Raw genomic sequence first — 20,690 nt, 5'->3', positions numbered from 1 at the left:
CAGCGTCTATGTAAATATTCGTGAATCAACGTCCGTTCTATGTAAGTTTGTGAGTGAGACTGAGTAGTGACCCATCGAGGGAGAACGGAATAGACGCTTAGTCCTCCCTCGAGGGAAGACGGAGCCATCTACTGCGGCTCTCAAATAACGTCTTCCTCTAGTCAAGGATATCAAGCTACTGCCCACTTTAGGTGGCCAGGAGCCGGCTACTTTATGCCTTTACTCAGCATAGTATGACGCAGCTTCCCTTGGGCACACCTTATCACGTGCATTCAACATGTCACCTCATAGCCAATGGAAAGTTACAGGGATGAGTCAGTATATAAATCAAATGTAAATAACCCATTTATATAATTCTTAAGTTTATGAAACATGGGCCATTACAAACAGTATTAGGTTTTATATCTAGAAATGTAAGTATTAAGAATGCAGAGGTCTTATTGCAACTATATCTTGCGCTTGTTAGGCCACACCTCCATTATGCTTTTCAGTTCTAGTGCCCGTATTATAGAATGGATATCAATTCACTGAAGTCGGTGCAGCGAAGAATGACGAAAATGATTCCGGGACTTAGAAACCTTCCCTATCAAGATAGGTTAAATAAATTAATCTTGCATTCCCACTTAAATACTTCACCATAATCACTTCACCATCACTACAATCACATCACCACAATCACTTAACCATCACCAAAATCACTTCGCCACAATCGCTTCACCACCATCACCACAATCTTCATCATCACCAAAATCACTACACTGTCACCACAATCACAATCACCTCAATTGTGTCTTATAAAAACTAACCCACATTATAGAAATATTGCCCAGGCGTTTAGTATCATTACAAAAAACAAGCTGATCATATGAATGAAAGTACTTCCGCAGTTGCTCTTCTCTGTTGCGATAAAAGGAGACACTCGTGCCAGGTTTTAAGAGTCGTTTCTCTTGAAGCCTGGAAGCTAACAATTCAGCAGACTGTTTTGGCAAATTTAGATCTCTGACCAGATCATTCAATTCTGACTGAGTAAACAACGTTGGCTTTTCACAGTCTTCACCAGATGGCTTGAAAAGATCAGTCTCTTCATCTTCATCAGTAGAAACAGGTGAATTCCGGTCTATATCCTCAATCTCTGGTAGCTCAGTAAATTCTGGCACGTTACGTGATGGAGCAAATCTGAGATCAGATTTGGATTCAGCACCTTAAAGTTAGTAAAAAACAGTTAAAAGGTTTCATGCCAGAAAAAAAAATATTTTTTTGTAGACCAGTGTAATAGGTGGATGGAAGTGAGTCGTAGCGAAAATTCAACCAATCATTTAGGAGAGAAAAGTGACGTCATTCACAAGCCACGCCCATACGAGGTGAAAAAAAAAACCACACAGACCCAGGAGCGGCATTGACTTCCTTACCCGCGTAGATTAATATAAAAACCCGTACAGTATTCGACTGACTGGTCATCTCTTCAGGGCTACTACGTCTCTGCTGGGTTTACCCACGAGTCCTTCATGTGGCCACACCTACATCGGCTCATTGTACACACTAAGTCCTTATTTTTTTATCGCCGTAGGGGTCTTGCACATGCCTTAGTTATGCCATGTGTAATAAGTGACTTCTAAGAGCTCCCCTACTTACTGTGAAACGCCCAACACCCTGTGACGGGACAACCTTACCTTACATACTGTCATTTAATAGTGTACTTATATGAGTGTCACCAATACAAGTAATTCTAACTATAACTGAAGTGAATCATTATCTTTACTTAAGTGGTTCTTAGTGCCAATACACAAAGAATCACTTTCTATCATTCTTACAAGTGTTTACTTAATATTTAATATAGTACTTGTGTGATTTCAGTAAGCATTATTATTATGTTCTGACCTGTGTTTAGGTTTCATTAGGATTAACATTTGTATGTAACTAAATATTTTAAGTACTGTATAATATTAAAACTGTCGCTGATCGTGTTCCGTACTCGCTGATCGTGTTCCGTACTCGCTGATCGTGTTCCGTATCCTCCACCACACTAAATTGGTAACTATTTACTTGACTGCTATTTACCTTGAGTACACTTTGCCCTGTGTACTGTGTTGAAACTTCTGGTTGACACTCTTGCCTAATTATCAAGTGATTATTGGAAGTGCTGTAACAAATCACCATACTGTAAACTTGAAGTTTTAATAATCCGTAACAGTATATTGAAAGTCAAACACGGACAGATAGAAAGATAGACACAAGAATACATAAGCAGTTAGATAGATAAAAAGATAAAAAAAGGAAGAGAGAGAGAAAGACAAATGACAAACAGGAGCACAATTACAACAGCTTGTCTATAGTTTGAGGGAACAAAGATTTTCTCTATGAAATATGAAAGCTGCCCCTTTAGTTTACCTTGCTATAGGTGGTGGTGGTGGTGAAGGTATTGGTGGTGACAAAATGGTGGTGGTGATGTCGTGGTGGTGGCTCAGTGTTGGTGTTATGGTGGTGTCGGCTCTTTTTCCATGCTCCACTTGGTCATTTTAAGCCGTGATGGCGCAGTTGAGTTCCCCCAAATTTGTTGTAACAACTCCTGTAGCAAACAAAATACCATATTTGGTATACAGAACTTGGGGAGGTTAGGTTAGGTTAGGTTAGGTTAGCATTAGGGCATTTAATCACCAAATGAAATAAGCTGGGGTATCAGATCTTCATGTTATCCATTCTTCTATCTAACGTTCTAATAATGGCCAGTAATGTTGATATCCTTGAACAGACCAAAGAGTTTCTTCAGTGGCTGGCGTGGATTTCTATGCATAAGCAGTTATTCGCCCAATAAATATTCAGAACTAAAGGTATTTACTCTCAAGGGCTGGGGAAGCACCTTGGTATTGCTATGTTATCATGTATTAAATTAGGCAGCACGAAAGACACAGCTCAGGGGGAAATAAAAAGTGTATAGGATTTATCTTGTTCTTTATTTTATATTACAAACATCGGAAGGTGAGTATATATGAAGCTGTCCCTCCCTTAGGTAACATGTCTCACCTTTACATTGTATACTGAATAAATTGTCCGACATTATCCAAGTTCGTCATTTTAGCGACCGAATTGCTGAATGGGTTTACACACATGTTCTTGAAGACAAGTGTCAAAGCAGCACTTGTCGTAACCACTGCAGGAACCGTCGTTGGAACAGGTCTGTGGGGGACCGAAACTCCTGACAGGGGGACAACTAGGACGGACAGGTGGGCAATATCCGGGCTTCACAGCGACTTGACTTTGTACTTGGCTGCTGTTCTCACAGCAATAAGCCTGACCCTGGGGTGTCCTGCACCAGTACCGGCAACCAGATGATCCACCACCGTGTCCACCTCCGTGTCCACCACCGAACCCACCACCGAACCCACCTCCGTGTCCACCTCCGTGTCCACCACCGAACCCACCTCCGTGTCCGCCACCGAACCCACCTCCGTGTCCACCACCGAGTCCACCTAGGAGTCCACCTCCAAAGATCTTAGAAGACTGGCTGCCGCTGCCGGAGCCCCTAGTCCTAGTGCGTCCTTGGGGAGTGTTGCTAGCGGCATCGTCATCGGCTGCCGCTAGGGCCACTGCCAATATGAGCACCACCACGAACTTCATCTGTCACAGTTCATAAAATGGGAGAGAATTATAACGATAATCTATCCAGAGCAACTGGCGTTTATGTTATGTAACTGAGAACTTAACTTCACTTTTCGGTAAATGAACAGTTACTAGTCTTCTTAATATTTCATGAATGATACTGTGTACACACTATTGAAGGGTCTCATTAACAGAAATATCTCAGTGGTAGCTGCAGCTGTTGTAAAATTAATCACAAGAAAGTGTGTGGGTGTGTGTGAACCACTGATGGGGTGTGTTACTAAGAAGGCTATAGACGTGGGGGTTAAGATACAGATATAATGATGGGTAATGAAAATAATTTATGGAAGACGGATTATTGGATGTATATAGACACGCACATGAGATTTATCTGTAAAAGATGTTTGATATAGAAAAGTAATATGGACTCACCTGAGGAGGAGCGGCGGACTGGTTGGGAGATGAACTGGAAGGTCTGTGTCGGTTTACGGATGGCCGCGACTTATATACCCGCTGAGGGACTTAATGGCCTTCACCCCCTCCTCCCCCTCCCTCCTTGAATGCCGGTTACGTAGTCCTTACCCTTCGCTCCCGTTAGATGTAAAAAATAACCATTATAACAACTTCGGTAGTAAGTTTACTCGTGGTCAACAACTACTGATCTTCATATTTACTTAACGTTTGGATCCTCTACAGCACTAGTAACTGAACCAACAAAGTTTAATGTTTTAACAACCTACAATCCTAATTTTAAATAGATATTAAACAATGAAAACTTGTTAAAGAGGTTTAGAAAAAAAAAATTAGGCGGGAGACGAGACAGCCCGCTGACTCCTATGAAGTGTACGGTCAGGGTGTTATGTAACTGAGGTCTTCTGGGAATTTCCCGCCAAGGATTTCCCCCGAAGAGAGTTGGCGACAAAGAGTATTACCCAGTATAAGCTAAGATGGCGGCCAAGACCAGGTGCTGGGTGGGGAAAGGAAAAACCCAACCAGGTGAAGTGACCGGGAGTGACCAGGTGAAGTGTCCGAGGAGTGACGAGGTGGAGTGTCTGAGGAGTGACCAAGTGTAGTGTTCGGGGAGTGACTTGATGGAGTGTCCGGGGATTGACCAGGTGGAATGACCAGGTAGAGTGTCCAGGGAGTGACCAGATAGCGTGTCAGGGGAGTGACTAGGTAGAGTGTCTGGGGAGTGACCAGGTGGATTGTCCGGGGAGTATCAGATAGAATGACCAGATTACTCATCCCATACAGGTATATCACCCATCTTGCGCTAGTCAGGCCTCACCTCGATTATGCGGTTCAGCTCTGGTGCCCTTATTATAGAATGGATATCAATTCACTGGAGTCGGTGCAGCGAAGAATGACGAAAATGATTCCGGGACTTAGAAACCTTCCATATCAGGATAGGTTAAAGAAACTAAACTTGCATTCCCTAGAAAGACGAAGAGTGCGGGGAGACATGATAGAAGTATTTAAGTGGGTGAAAGGAATCAATAAAGGGGATATAGATAAAGTTCTTATAATATCCGAGCAGGATAGGACTCAGAGCAACGGATTTAAGTTGGATAAGTTTAGGTTTAGGAGGGAGCTAGGAAGAAACTGGTTCACAAATAGGGTGGTGGACGAGTGGAACAAGCTTAGCAACTATGTAGTAAGTGCTGGAACGCTGGAAAGTTTCAAAAGGAGACTGGATAAATTCATGGATGATAGAGAGTGGTAGTAACTCTCGACAGGAGCTGCCATGCACAGGCCAACCGGCCTATTGCAGACTCCTTATTTTCTTATGTTCTTATGTCACTCATCTACATCAGCCATCTCCTACATCACCCATCTCCTACATTGTAGGTAGTAGGCAGCTACCAAACAGGGAGGTACTACCGCCTGGGAAGATATTGGAAGCATAATGTGTTGTCTAATGGTAGACCGTGCTGCCAGATGGCATCACGAAAATTGTGACCAAGTCCCAGGTTGATGATCTGACTTTCTGCCTCATTTACACACAATTGCAGGGTCTCAATTGTTTCTCTTACCATTGACAACACAAAATACATATAGCGTTTATCACTATTGATTTTTTTTCATTCTTGTATTTCTTTGTATTTATTATTATTATCAGTGTTAGTATTACCATTAATATTTTATTTTACTTTTTATTATAAATTTTATTTTGTATGAATTATTATTATTATTACATTTTCGCCCCCCAGGCCCCGATGTGGGTCAGTGACCTGTGCCCGGGTGGGCTAATCCCCGTAAAAAAGAAAAAAAAAAAAAAACGTCTCCTACATGACCCATCTCCTACATGACCCATCTCCTACATCACACCATCTCCTACATCACCCATCTCCTACATCACCCGTCTCCTACATCACCTATTTCCTATGTCACCCATTTCCTACATCACCCATTTCCTAAAAAACAGAGGAACTGAAATTGTACTGTAACACGTAAACACAATATTCCAGAAACTATTATTATCTGAATTACTATATAAACAATCCTTTCTCTATCACTCTGTACGTGTGTGTATTTGTACGTATATATATATATATATATATATATATATATATATATATATATATATATATATATATATATATATATATATATATATATATATATATATATATATATATATATATATATATATGTGTGTGTGTGTATTTAAATAATAATAATAATAAACGGTTTATTAATAGAGTTGCAGCCGGTGGCTGAAAATTTACAAGCTTAAGTTGGATTTAGACATAATGATATGCGTTGAATACATTTACAGGGCTGTACAGTACATAAATCAGGAGTTGTTTATTATTTTAACAATAGATGGGATGGTGCTATTCTCATATCTATCAGTGCGGGCTCTTATGGGCTGAATTTTGTTGTAGTAGCGGACTGCGCGAGGTGGGCGGGGGACTGCCGGTGGCAGAAGGTGGCGATGATGAGGATGGCGCAGTAGCCCACTGCCAAACCTTGCTAGTGCTTGGTGGTGGAGGTCACTGAGGGATGGCATTTCCAGGGTGGAGAGAGCGTTGTTGTAGCCGGAGTAGTTTGCGCCGAGCATGATTCTGCAGGCCCTTTTCTGTACCTTCTCTAGCTGACGTTGTTGGGTAGAGTTGAGAGAAGACGACTAGGCTGGTGACGCATACGTTAGTTTGGGGAGAATAAAGGCGTTGTAGATAGTCCTCAGCTCTGGCGTGGGTGCCCCAAGTGATCTAAGTCGTCGTAGCATGTAGAGTCGGTACGAGACTGCCTTGATTGTGTTGTTTACATGAGCCTTCCAGTCCAGTTTATGGTGATATGGTAACACTCAGGAGTTTGGCAGACTGCACTAGCTGGAGAGGATGGGCACCCACTGGGACTGCTGGAGCTTGCACTGGAGTGGTGGCGGTATTGATGTGCATGACTACGGTTTTGGTGTGGTTGATGGTGACCTTGTTCTCCGTAGTCCATGCCTGTAGCTTGTCCAGGGTGCCTTGTAGCGATGAGTAGTCCGGTGAGGTGTTGTCCACTGTAACCCCCACAGTGCAGTCATCCACGTACTTCCACCTGTGAGGAGTGTCCGATAGAGCGTCGTTGATCAGGAAGCACAGTGGTCCCTCCCATCTTGGTCTCCTGAGGAACACCGCAGGTGAGGTGTTGGAATGTAGAGACAGAACCCTGGTACCTGACTGCCTGGACGCTCACTCAAGAAATCAGTGAGCCATGAGACCAGGTTGGTGGGCAGCCCTAGTGCAATGGCCTTGTTGATAAGTTGATAACAGTGCAGTGATCAACAAGGTCAAAAGCCTTCCTCAAGTCAACAAGGGCAACGGCCAGTGATGTCTTACGTTTCTGCAGGTTTTTGTGCAGGAAATCCAGGAAACTTACTAAGCAGTGTGATGTAGAGGAGGTCCTCATATTGCCAAATTGCTGTGGATCAATTGACTGATAGATTCTAGCAAATGCCCACTCAAAAACAAAGTCTTCACAGAGTAGACTGGGTATGGGGGTAATGGCAACTGGCCTGAGGTCGTTAGGGGACTGTGGGGTGGTGACCTTGGGGATAGGGGTAACAAATGCGGTTTTCCATTCATTAGGGCATTTGCTTTGTCTGAGTGATGCATTAATAATAGAACAGACGGGGGTGGCAAGTTCGACTGCAAACTCCTTGTAAATTTTGATTGGGAGGTCAATTGGGGTCGTGGAGCGTTTGGATTTAAATTTCAGGATTTTGTTGGCGATTTCAAATAGTCGAACACTGGGAGGGGGAAGGTAAGTAAGCCGGGACGAAAGTGAGGTCAAGACTGGGTAAGGCATGACATATGGTAGCAAAGTGGTTATTAATTATCTCAGCTGCCTCCTCACTAGGTAAATGTGAGTTGAAAGGAAGTTTTGTAGACTGACGGTTAAGACCACAGAGATCTTTTACCTTGGAGTACCACTGACCGATGCCGACCTCCTTGAGGCCGTGCACTTTCCTGGGATAATAAGACTTCTTGGCTGACTTGATTTCCCTGATGACCTGGTTACGTAGACTTTTGTACAGGCGGTTGTTGGTGTAGTATGCCTTGTTGCGCTGCTCAGTTAGTCTTTTGATACGGGGTGTAATCCACGGGACATCATCGGGGTGGATCCTCAGTGTTTTGGCTGGAAAGAAGTGGTGGTGTGTGTGTGTGTGTATTTGTATGTATATGTGTGTGTGTGTATTTGTACGTATATATGTGTGTGTGTGTGTGTGTGTGTGTATTTGTACGTATATGTGTGTGTGTGTGTATTTGTACGTATATATGTGTGTGTGTGTGTGTATTTGTACGTATATGTGTGTGTGTGTGTGTATTTGTACGTATATATGTGTGTGTGTGTGTGTGTGTATTTGTACGTATATGTGTGTGTGTATTTGTACGTATATATGTGCGCGTGTGTGTGTGCGCGTGTTTATTTGTACAGAAGGGGGGGGGGCAGCTACAGGAGGGGACCGACTACAGGAGGGAGCCAGCTACAGGAGGGAGCCAGCTACAGGAGCAGGCCAGCTACAGAAAGGAGCCAGCTACAGGAGGGGCCAGCTACAGAAAGGAGCCAGCTACAGGAGGGAACCAGCTACAGGAGGGAACCAGCTACAGGAGGGAACCGGCTACAGGAGGGAACCGGCTACAGGAGGGAACCGACTACAGGAGGGAGCCAACGCAACCTTATCCGCCATTATGATGTATTAGACTAGAAGAGTCGGGTCGAGGCCTCCTAACGTGACGCTGGTGTCGTTTATTCCGTTTAGGTTAATGTAGTTTAGGTCAGGTTTACCTTATGTGACGTTGGGTCTGGTTAGGTTAGGTTAGCATGCGTGAGGCTCTGAGGTCACATTTCTTAACTATTCATGACACCTTAAACAGGACGAGCTGGTGGTGCGTAGGAACTTCTCGATGCATAACGTGGAGGTATGAAACAGGTAGCCATGTCCCCAAACCTGTGAAACACAACTGTAAAGGCATTGAGCAGATAAAGTTGCCAAAAACAGATTCCTGAGTATGTCTTATGTAGTTTAGAAGCGCCCAAGATAAACTATGAATTACAGGAATGAAGATTTCACCCAAAATACAGCAAAAGTAACATAGATAACATTGAGACAGAAGTTAAGGTTAGCGAGTAAATAATGTGGTCACGAGTTAGTAAGAAGGAAGAGGTGAAGAATATGTCTATGTCAGTATACAAGTATTAATGTTGACGCCTTTCATTCTTACTCTCGAGAACACGGATTTATTGACACTCATAACCTTAATCTTAACATAGGAAGCATTTACAGATTTACACCATCACTTATGTATGTTAGGTTAAGTTAAGTTAGGTTGGGCTTTGTTGGATTAGGTTAGGTTAAGTATATCAAACTATATGTCTATCGTTATTTTTTTTTTTTTTTGTATCTGAGTTTAACCTGAATTTTTAAGACGTCGTGGTTATGGTCGTACTGGTTCACACAGAATATCAGTCGGATCACATAAAGATTAGACACCCAAGTTTATTTCACCCATTACCTAATTAATTGAATAATGATTTAAGTTTAATCACTTTGACGCTAACCTAACCTAACCCAACATAACATAAGGTAAGATAAATTGATCTGACATAAGCTAAGATAACCTTACCTAACATAAGCTAAGATAACCTTACCTAACATAAGCTAAGATAACCTTACCTAACATAAGCTAAGATAACCTTACCTAACATAGTTTTTTTTAATCATAAGGTAAATTATGTTTGGGAGGGGCGGGGAGGAGGGTTAATCTTCAGTTGACCCCCCTCAATAACTACTGTACTATGCTATATTGGGGAGTTGAGGCCGGGACGTGTATACTGTACAGTGTTGCTGACGATGCACCAGTGGGATGTCGATTTCGCCTCTGGGCACATTCCTGATGGACCTTTAGTATACCTGTTCTCTGATCACACGTAACTCTGTGTCTATGTCGACTGGCTCAATTACGTGTTCAATTAGACATATCTGATGGTCATGAGACGGTCACAACCCCCCTCTTCCCATGCTTAGAAACGAGGCAAAAAACCACTAAACATAGATACTAGATAATAATCGTAAGTTACAAAACAGTGTTAGCAGCTGGTTCTAGATAAATTTTCACCTCCAGCATAAATGTGTTTGTGTAGCTGATATTCGTGAGAGTTTGAGTCTGTTCTTATTACCCTAACTCCAGAAATCAATAGTTACATCGTAAAGAGAATTTTCCGGTTTTTTTTTTGTCATTCTACATTACACTGTCTCGCTGCTCCGGCCCGTCAACACAGTCACCCCTCCTCCTCCCCCTCCTCCCCCTCCTCCTCCTCCTCCTCCTCCTCGTTTTTTTTTACCCAGTCTTACGTAACCCATCTTTCATCACACCCTCTTATTGTTCCTCTTCCTCCACCTCCTCCCTCTCCCACATTCCTCTCTTTCTTCTTACTCTATCATTTACCTCGTTTATCTCTTCCTACTATTACCAAGATAAAAAAAAGAGGAAGTGTCACCTGAGGATTAGGCACCCCAGTTTATTTCACCTGATGATTAAACTCCCTATCGTTGCCTAGAGGGGATTGAAAACGTACCCGACGTGGCCAATCAGCTCAGTTAACACTTGTCCTTGTATAACTCGTAATGTTATTGTCAAAGATATTTAACTATGAAAGTTGCAATAGCTCTCATATACTATGCTAAAGAGTCATGTTTTTAGCTTGCAATAGGTGGCTGACACAGTGACCAACAGCTTGATAACCAAAACACAACAGGAGGCTGACACTGACCAGCAGCTTGATAACCAAAACACAACAGGTGGCTGACACAGTGACCAACAGCTTGACAACCAACACACAACAGGAGGCTGACACTGACCAGCAGCTTGACAACCAACACACAACAGGAGGCTGACGCTGACCAGCAGCTTGACAACCAACACACAACAGGAGGCTGACACTGACCAGCAGCTTGACAACCAACACACAACAGGAGGCTGACACAGTGACCAACAGCTTGACAACCAACACACAACAGGTGGCTGACACAGTGACCAACAGCTTGACAACTAACACACAACAGGAGGCTGACACAGTGACCAACAGCTTGACAACTAACACACAACAGGAGGCTGACACAGTGACCAACAGCTTGACAACTAACACACAACAGGAGGCTGACACAGTGACCAACAGCTTGATAACTAACACACAACAGGAGGCTGACACAGTGACCAACAACTTGACAACCAACACACAACAGGAGGCTGACATAGTGACCAACAGCTTTTGACTTATACAAGGATGAATTCGACAATGAACAGTAAGAGCGACTTAAGATTTATCTTGTCAAATGTTTTCTTAATGTCTAACACATATAAAAGACGATGTACTAAACGCATTATGAAAATAAAAGGTAAATTTCTGGGAATTAATACTCATTCAATAATAATGGAATGTTCCTTGCGAAATCCAAACTAGTTTTTACAAAGGAAACTAACAAGTCGAGTTTCTTCAGGTGTTTTTGTCAAATCTTAGAAATCAACGTTTTTATCGCTATTGATGAATAATTATCAAAATAAGAAGAATCACTTACCTTATTTTTAATCAATGATGTACAGTACAGTCGAGGTCCAAACCCGCGACCTAAACTTACATCACTCCTTGTAATGTCTACTGTAGGAGGAAGATAAAATTACCATAATCTCTGTAATTCCTAACATTGATGCAGTATATTTGTAAACTTCAGCAGGCGTCTTAATATCGCCCTCAGCTTCAGATTTACCTGAGTTGTCACCCTAACTCTCCACCTCTGTCAGCAATACACCATCAGTATTTTTACCCTTGAACCTTTCATGTTATGTATTAACCACCGCATCGACAATATTTATAATTAGTTCGTATGAGTAGTAATATTTTGGTTCCTAAACAAAATCATATATCCACCCTGTATATGTAGTATTAGTTAGGCCTCCATGAAGTAATAAATAAGAACCCTTTTGTCTTTTAATGATTTACTGTTTTACGACCATCCTCTATAGGCCCCAGGGTACCTAGGGGGTGACCATACACTATTTCCTCCCCCCCCCCCCCTTCCTTCCTCCCACCAGGCTGAAGTTGAGTAACTCATCTCTCTGGTGTTGTGTACTAACCAACACCTCTGTAACCAAGGATTATCTGCAAACATTATTTTCACTTTCTTCTTAATATATCTGAGATTTTTCAAGAGCGCAAATTAATAAATAACCTCTCTTGTCACTTGAGATTTGATAATTATTCATGATATAGCATCAGTCCTGATTTACAGTGGAAGCGATGAATAATGTATAGAACAAGGATCTGAATCCCGGTAACTGACTCATCGTACACTCATGTTTACCTCGACCCTCTCTTCCTGTTAGAAATCAGACCAGCAGAGAGTTCAAGATTACAGAATTGGAATTACGAGGTATTTTCCTTTCACAATTTTCTATACTGACACTGATTTTCATTTTTAATTAATATTACACTACAAGTTTAGTAAATTCAAGTATTCTCTCTGTTGTGTTTTAAGTCTTTAGAAAACGTTGTCTCAGATGTCGAAGGTAGCATTTCTACTCAGTCGTTTTGGGTTGAATAAAAACCATTCACAAAATACCTATCGTTTTCATTCAGTTAATATTATAAATTAAAATACAAATAAGTTATAGGACAACAGTACATATAAAAGTAATTATATACAATTAAATTACTTGAGAGATCTTGTAGACGAAGAGATGTCAGTATAAGGAGGTAGGTACTGAGGGAAGCAGAGTCTTCTAGCGGCCGAACCCTGATGGAGCTTTACATACTTTCTCCTGAAGGCACTTGTCAAAGCAGCACTTGTCGGCGCCACTGCAGACGAAGTCGCTTTTACAGGGCGATGGGGGCCCGAGGCTCCTGTTGTGAGTACACACTGGACGCACCGGCGGGCATTGTCCCCTTTTCCCCCCAAAGTGGTTATTAAAGCCGCCAAATTGGTTGAAGCTGTTACCACCGAAACCCTGTTGTCCACCAAACCCAAAACCAGGCTGTCCACCAAAACCAGGCTGTCCACCAAAACCAGGCTGTCCACCAAAACCAGGCTGTCCACCAAAACCAGACTGTCCACCAAAACCAGGCTGTCCACTAAAACCTGGTTGTCCACCAAAACCAGGCTGTCCACCAAAACCAGGCTGTCCACCAAAACCTGGTTGTCCACTAAAACCAGGTTGACCACCAAACCCAAAACCAGGTTGACCACCAAAACCAGGTTGTCCACCAAAACCAGGTTGACCACCAAAACCAGGTTGACCACCAAAACCAGGTTGACCACCAAAACCAGAGCCAAACGTAGGTCTGCCAGAACCAAAACCTGGTTGTCTGCCAGGCCGTCCGGAATTCCCGAGAAGTCCACCTAAGAGAGCTTGTCCAATTCCGATGACATTGTTCAGACCCAGGATCCTTGCGTCACCAGGGCCGCTACGGGCACCACTGTTGCCTGTAGAGCTACGTGTTTGTCCCGCTGTATCGCTGCCCGAGTCGACCTTCTGAGCAGCGTTGTTGTTCCCTGCGTCCGAATCCTTGTCTCCAGCCACAAGAGCGACCACCACAACCAATAACCATAGCGACCTCATCTGCAACGTTACAATCTCATTAACTACATGATAACAGATATATGAAAAGAAAATGGCATCCTGTGTTAAGTGCGGAATTAACTTCAGGATAAATATTACGTACCCGACACACACACACACACACACACATGGATACTTAAACATGAGGTCGGAACTGGTTATCAAATTCTCCGGGGATTTTTTATCCATTAATCCACATGTTTGTTTTGATAACCCATTCTTCCATTTACTGGTTGTGTTAGCTTTCTAATGAAATTTTCCAGTTACTATTTCAATACAACTATTATTCATGATAAACTCACTTAGAATGTTCCTGTATTGTGAACAAAATACCACTTCAAGAGTTGAGGAACGTGGCAACTGATTACTGAGTATCGACTTTGAACCGCAGTCGGCAGAACTTACCTCTGCCGTAGTAGCTGGGGAACTGACTTAAGGTTCACAGGAACTCCTAACTCCTTTTGTAGTGAGGAGAGGGGCCATGGCCTTGTGTGGGATACAGCCGGCACTAGTTCCGGCCCACCTTGTGCCTAACGCAGCTCTACCACTCACATCGTTCATCCGCCTTGGCTTAGTCACAAAAAGCCCCGTATGGGTATTTACTTTCCACTGTTGTTTATTGCATCAGCTGAGAAATATCCCTGGTAGTTGTATATTGGTGCTTTATGATCCCAAGTAATTTCACAAATATTCAGTCAATCATATAATCAAGCGAGGACGTCCGGAGGCTTGGTGGGAGGGCAGCCTCAGCGTGGTGGTGCTCCCAGGAAGTGACTCACCAGCCGTCCATCCAGCACACAACATTGGTGGGAATTCTCCTTAGATTATAGCGCCTCCTTAACCCACAGCTGCAGGCGCCATTCCTCTGCAGGGATAACAGGCCTACACAGAGCGACGTGGTGAGCCCCTGGAGTGATAAGGGACCTGCACACAGCTACAGATGACCTTGATATTCACTCCAGTTTTTTCATCCCAGATAAATCTTTGTCATCTTTGTCACCTTTCTCCATACTCATCTTCTTCCCACACCCCACCTTGTCTCCCCATCCTTCCCACACCCCACCTTGTCTCCCCACCCTTCCTACACCCCACCTTGCCTCCCCAGCACTCCTATGGAGGTAAAGATCTAACATTATCCCTTTTTATATTCCACAAGGCCCATGATATCAACCTTTACAACACACACACACCCACACACCCCACACACCCCCACACACCACACCTCACACCCCCCACACACACACACACCCCCCCACACACACACACACACACACCCCACACACACACACTCCCCACACACACAACACACACACTGAAAGAGGAAGATTTGTACCTGAATTAAGACCCACAAACTTCCCACACCAACAGGAAATAACCAAGACCTTCCAAACATGTTGTAGTGTGGGATGAAGACGGTTTACGGTGTGGAGGGGAGGAGAGGGCTAGGTCAGTGAGGGGGAGGGGTTGGGTCAGTGAGTGGGAGAGGAGGGTTGGTGAGAGGGGGGGAGGGGCTGGATCAGTGAGGGGAGGGGGGGGGGGCTAGGTCAGTGAGGAAGAGGAGGCTGGATCAGTGAGTGGGAAGGAAGGAAGGACAAGAGTGAGGAAGGAGGGTTAATAAAAGAGTGGGGAGAGCTTATTAAATGAGGGGGTGGGGGAGGTTGCGTCATTGAATAGGAGACGGAGATTTTTTTTTTTTTTTAGAGAAAGGAGGAATGAAGGAAGATTAGAGGTGGGGGAAGGAAGTTATAGTTCGGAAATTGAAGAAATTTAGGAGGAGGTAAGAGAGGGTGGTCTGACCGCCTAGCTAAGCTAAGAGTGTGTTAGGGTTGTGTCATGGGTTAGTTATTGTCCGTCGGTACAGGCACTAGACAGCCTACCCTATCCCATATATGGGTGTTTTGAGGGCCTTATTTCATATTCCGCCGACCCTACTGGCGGATGCTGGTCTAGGGAGGTTCTATTGCCTGGCCGTGTAGATCGGGGGTGGTAATGGACCTTTTGAGATTTGGTAACTTTTTGGGAACCATGTATGGTTGTTGTCGTTATCTGGTGGGAGTCTTTGAAGGAGTTCTTGCTCTGATCATTCTATCTTTTGCCAGACTCTGCTGGCCAGGGTGTAGGGGTGAGGAAGGGAGGAGGTTCGAGAGGATGGTTTAGGGGAGATGGGAGGAGTAGGGAAGGGAGGGAGGGAAGGAGATTCGGTGGATGGTTTAGGAGGGATGAGGTGGGGGGGGGGAGTACGGAGTGACCTTGTAAGGTGAACAGGTGTTGCTTCCACCTTTCTAGTTGTCCCATTTTCTGTGTCTTTCTCTTCCACTTTGTTTCTTTCTTATCCTTCATTTCCTTCTTCGTCCCCTTTCCTTTTCTCTCTTCTTTTCTTTCTTTTATTTCTTCTTAACTTCTTTTTATTCTTCTTAGTTCTTCCACTTTCTTGTTTTATCTTATTTTATGCCACATTCCTTTGCAATTTTTCTCTCTCTCTCTCTCTCTCTCTCTCTCTCTCTCTCTCTCTCCCTCCCTCTCCATTCACGATCATCTCATCTTTATTTTCACTCCTTACGCTGTTTATTCTATTTCTCTGTGTTCATTTTCCCTCAATCTTATTCCTATTAGCTTCCCCTCGTCATTATTACCGTTTCGTCTTCCTACCGTTTCTCCTGATTCCTACGTTCTTCCAGTCTTTAGTTTCTTCCTGTTTTTCTTTACCAACTCTTTCCTTCTAGTTTCTTTTATGTCTTGTTCTTCTTTTGTCTTGTTCTACTCTTCTCCAATTATCTACGTTCCCACTCTCCCTACCCCTTTTCTCCCTCTTTACTCCTTTCCTCTTCTCGCTACTTTCTGGTAAGAGCAAACGATAGATGCACCCAGAAATATTATCAACAAAATATACTAATAATTAAGAAAATATGACAATTAAAGATAAATCTACACCTAAAAATAAATAACAAAAGTACATCATTGACACATTATTTACCTAGTGGTCACCCAAACCCTTGTTCGTCATAGTTTAGCTAGTCTCGGGCTATTTTTTAAAGTTCAGGGCTGTTTTCGATTCCAAAGCTTGTTCTGGTAGACTGTTCCATAAGTCTACATTCCTGTGTGTGACAACGTATTTCCTTAAATTCGTCTGCATGATATCTTTGCGAGCTTGAAGTTACGTCCTCTCGTGTTTGCGGTGCGTGACATCACGAAACAACGAGCCCAAAGTTCACGCTGATCATCCCTTTCAGGATTTAGAATGAGATCTGCCCTAATATATCTTATACGAAGAGCCGTTAGTCCTAAGATCCTCAGTCTACTTGAATGATCGTGATGATTTAGTTCAGGAATCATCTTAGGCGCTCTATGTTGCACCTTTATAGGGATGCTAAGTCTTTCTGGAGGTAAGGTTTGCACACCTGTATACAGTAATCTGACCTGGAACGTACGAGAGACTTACCCTACTTAAAGTTGAGGGAATACTTTCTTATCTTTGTATTTGAAGGTACGACTTTTTTAATTCCTAAACCTCGGGTGTTTTTTTTACACTTGCTGCGGGGCATACAGGGTAGGTGAGCATGACCACCGGCGGGGCATACAGGGCAGGTGAACACGACCACCGGCGGGGCATACAGGGCAGGTGAACACGACCACCGGCGGGGCATACAGGGCAGGTGAGCACGACCACCGGTGGGGCATACAGGGCAGGTGAACAACACGCATACAGGGCACCGGCGGGGCATACAGGGCAGGTGAGCACGACACCACCGGTGGGGCATACAGGGCAGGTGATCATGATCGGCGGCGGGGCATACAGGGCAGGTGAGCATGACCATGGCGGGGCATACAGGGTAGGTGAGCACGACCACCGGCGGGGCATACAGGGCAGGTGAACACGACCACCGGCAACAGGGCAGGTGAGCTCGACCACCGGTGGGGCATACAGGGCAGCTGAACACGACCACCGGCGGGGCATACAGGGCAGGTGAGCATGACCACCGGCGGGGCATACAGGGCAGGTGAGCACGACCACCGGCGGGGCTTACAGGGCAGGTGAGGCTGCACACACACACACACACACACACACACCAAAAACTACTCAGAAAAGCGCGCCATCTGTTGTAAACAGATCAACATGTTTATGAAGCTTCAGACTCAAAAGCTTAAAGATTCAATGTCCATATTGCGCCAGATCGGTGTCTACGAATTTTTTCCGCGACTGTACATTGTTTGTATACCTGCACTGTCTATTGTATGTACATTGTTTGTGTACACTCTCCCCAAAACAGTATAGGCCCCTTCTCTCGTCGATACAATGTGTCACAATGGACGAATATTTCCGATCACTAATTGTGATTCCTGCATTATGTTGGAAGGTCTGCCTTCCTAGTATCAGTGAGGTTACAGTTATTATTTCTAGCATTTTTTTTAATTATGGTGAATGACTGTGCTCCATCTTTAGTAAAATATTAAACTTATATTAATGTAGCGAAAATATATCAACGACCGTCAAATAGTGGGTGTTTTCTGCTGGAAATCCGTCCCCAACACTAGTACCTGAGACTCGTGAGAAACACAACTTGCACCGACAGACATCGTCTCGTGGAGTGTATCAGACAATGTTCCGTTGCCACATGAACCATGAGATGATACGTTATATTCATAATTGTTACCTCATCATTTGAAGTAGAAATAATATCGAAATGTAATAAATCATAATGTCATTGTAATTGGATATGGCATCATAATACACATGTAATTACTATATCATACTGTTTCATATTTCGTTCGAAGCTATTCCTTTGGAAACTCGGTTCATGAAAACATTGTAAAATTATATTCCTATTTGGCAATCCATCCCCTGGGACTGAAATAATATCTAAAGTGCCATAAATCAGCGGGGTTACTTGTGACGTTATTGGTTTTGCATATGGTATCACAATTCATCCTATTTAATTACATTATGTAGAGAATAGTTGGCATACTGCAGATACATGGTGATTATCAGGTGCTAGAAGGAAGAACGAAAGGTGTAACTCACAATCAGAAATACCAACCGAACCGAGATTGCTGTGCTCGTGTTATTGTGTTCATTTCCAAATACATTAGGCCCAGGGGGGCAGATACTTTTTTTGTGAGTGTTCCTGTACTGTCTTTGTATATTGTATACCTGAATTGCCAATATACATGAATATAATATTTATCTATCTATCTATCTATCTATCTATCTATTTGTTTGTCTGTCTGTCTGTCATTAAGGCAAGACTACGGTGGTGTGGTGTATTAGTAAACACATCACGGCGTGCTTCAAGGTGGAGGTTTACGACTCCCACTTTTTAGCTCCCGGGCCTCTCTCTCTCTCTCTCTCTCTCTCTCTCTCTCTCTCCATACCTTATCAAGACATAATTATACCAAGGTTCAAATAAACATATATCATAAACCTGGCATCAGTTGCAGATATAGGAAACTTCCTCGTCACCTCGGACGAATAAAAACAGGGAGAAAAATATGCGTAGGTGTTAAGTTTATCCTCGACAATCGTGTGACCTTGTGCGTCCTCCTCTGTGATCATCCATGAGGACGTAGGCGGAAGTCCTATGACCGAGTCTGTCTCTGAATGTGTGTATGTAAATTTTCATGTTTACATGTATATCTATGCAATTTTATATGTCTATGTGTAAATGTATGACTGCACAGATATATAAACAGTCATGTAGCTTGTACGTGTAGGTACGGTACAGTATGTATGTATGAACACATAAGGCGCCCCAGTTATCGATTACTCAACTAAGTTCTTATAGATAAAACGGACAAGACGCACAAGACGCCAACACTCATGCGTACGACAATCACGAAGTTACCAAGTGAATAGAATTTTACGGCTGCACGAAGGTCAAGGTCACAACGTAAGGCCATCAGAACGTGTCTCTGGATACAGTTGTAGTTCAAGGGTAATGAAGAAAACAAAACAAAGACGTTTAACGATTATTTTTATCTGAATTCATGAAAGTTACAAGTACAGAACGAGTGTCTCTACGTGTGGGTCAGTACAGGTCGATTAATTATCAGTCATAGAAGTGTGGTAGATATATTAAACAATGTCTTTAAATTCCATGTGACTCGTTATCTTGATATCGTCAGTGTTCAACGAGCACTGTTAAGGTTAAAACTGTCACTATGTTTACAGTCCAACTCTCAATGTTGTTAGGATGATTTACGATGCATCTCACTTGTAATTTTTCTGTGTTCTGTTTTTACCTTATGACTGACAATTTTTATGGTGTCTGAGAGTGCGTTATTGTCAGGGGCCTAATATCTATCCCTCCAGAGTGTGTTTTTTCAGTGGTCTAATCTCCATATCTTACGAGTGCGTTGTCAGGGCTCAAACTTAAAAAGGTTACCAGACTCTGTAGTGAAAGTTTTAACGGAGACATTTTTTTTTACTCGTTTGACTCATAAACATTATCATTATATAACTGACTTTCTCAAACTCGTTCAGTTGTGACATTCTGATGCTTAGTTCTCATGTTAATTGTGAGTGATGTTGACACGTCTATAATGTGTGATGTGTTATAGGTACTGATACTTTTTGTCTTTCCGTCCGCTGTTCAATCTATAATTTCGGTTTGTGATCGGTAGGTGAGTCAAGTTCCCGTGTTAAGAGAAAAAAGAGTTAACTGGATCAGAAGAAGTGTAAGTGAAGTGTAAAGAAGAGGAGAATGTGTCATGGAATTTAACATAAGCAAATGTTACTCGAACACTTTAAAAATCACCAAGTGCTCCTCCTCTGTCTGACCCTAGTGCACAGTGTCGCCTCTGAGCTGAATAAAAGCGGCGTCCCTGCAGTGAAGGGGATAGTGGAGTGTATAACAAAAAGCATTAACTAAAAAGTATTCTATTTAAGGTAGTCTTCTCATCTGCTATTTTGAATGAACTTTGACCCATTGACCTTAATCGTTGAAAAATCTTGACCCCAAAACACAGAAGTCTCTAGGGAGAACCTTC

General features: G+C 43.1%; 2 protein-coding genes across 3 annotated transcripts; both read right to left on the bottom strand.

Annotated features, from left to right (window-relative positions):
- Positions 1-2,934: 2,934 nt before the first annotated feature.
- LOC121864294 (keratin-associated protein 6-2-like) lies at positions 2,935-4,081 on the bottom strand. The gene is made up of 2 exons (XM_042363380.1): positions 4,030-4,081; positions 2,935-3,615 (listed from the first exon to the last, which is right to left on the bottom strand). The coding sequence occupies exon 2, from the start codon at positions 3,613-3,615 to the stop codon at positions 3,073-3,075; it is 543 nt and encodes a 180-aa protein (XP_042219314.1). The 5' UTR covers positions 4,030-4,081; the 3' UTR covers positions 2,935-3,072.
- An 8,620-nt stretch (positions 4,082-12,701) lies between these two features.
- On the bottom strand, positions 12,702-14,218 carry LOC121864217 (41 kDa spicule matrix protein-like). 2 transcript variants are annotated; one of them, XM_042363261.1, is made up of 2 exons: positions 14,112-14,218; positions 12,702-13,706 (listed from the first exon to the last, which is right to left on the bottom strand). In XM_042363261.1, the coding sequence occupies exon 2, from the start codon at positions 13,704-13,706 to the stop codon at positions 12,870-12,872; it is 837 nt and encodes a 278-aa protein (XP_042219195.1). In that variant the 5' UTR covers positions 14,112-14,218; the 3' UTR covers positions 12,702-12,869. The 2 variants fall into 2 exon arrangements, with proteins under 2 accessions (XP_042219195.1, XP_042219196.1); XM_042363262.1 differs by lacking the exon at positions 14,112-14,218 and adding an exon at positions 14,009-14,083.
- Between the last annotated feature and the right edge of the window lie 6,472 nt (positions 14,219-20,690).

Source organism: Homarus americanus, unplaced genomic scaffold, assembly GCF_018991925.1.
Source record: "Homarus americanus isolate GMGI-L3 unplaced genomic scaffold, GMGI_Hamer_2.0 scaffold26351, whole genome shotgun sequence".
Lineage (NCBI taxonomy): Eukaryota > Metazoa > Arthropoda > Malacostraca > Decapoda > Nephropidae > Homarus > Homarus americanus.
Note: the sequence above shows the minus strand (reverse complement) of the source record. Positions and strands in the feature narration are given on the sequence as shown.

Bases quoted from the DNA above. Each gene is read 5' to 3' on its own strand.
- LOC121864217 (XM_042363261.1), bottom strand. From the start codon at position 13,706: ATGAGGTCGCTATGGTTATTGGTTGTGGTGGTCGCTCTTGTGGCTGGA.
- LOC121864294 (XM_042363380.1), bottom strand. From the start codon at position 3,615: ATGAAGTTCGTGGTGGTGCTCATATTGGCAGTGGCCCTAGCGGCAGCC.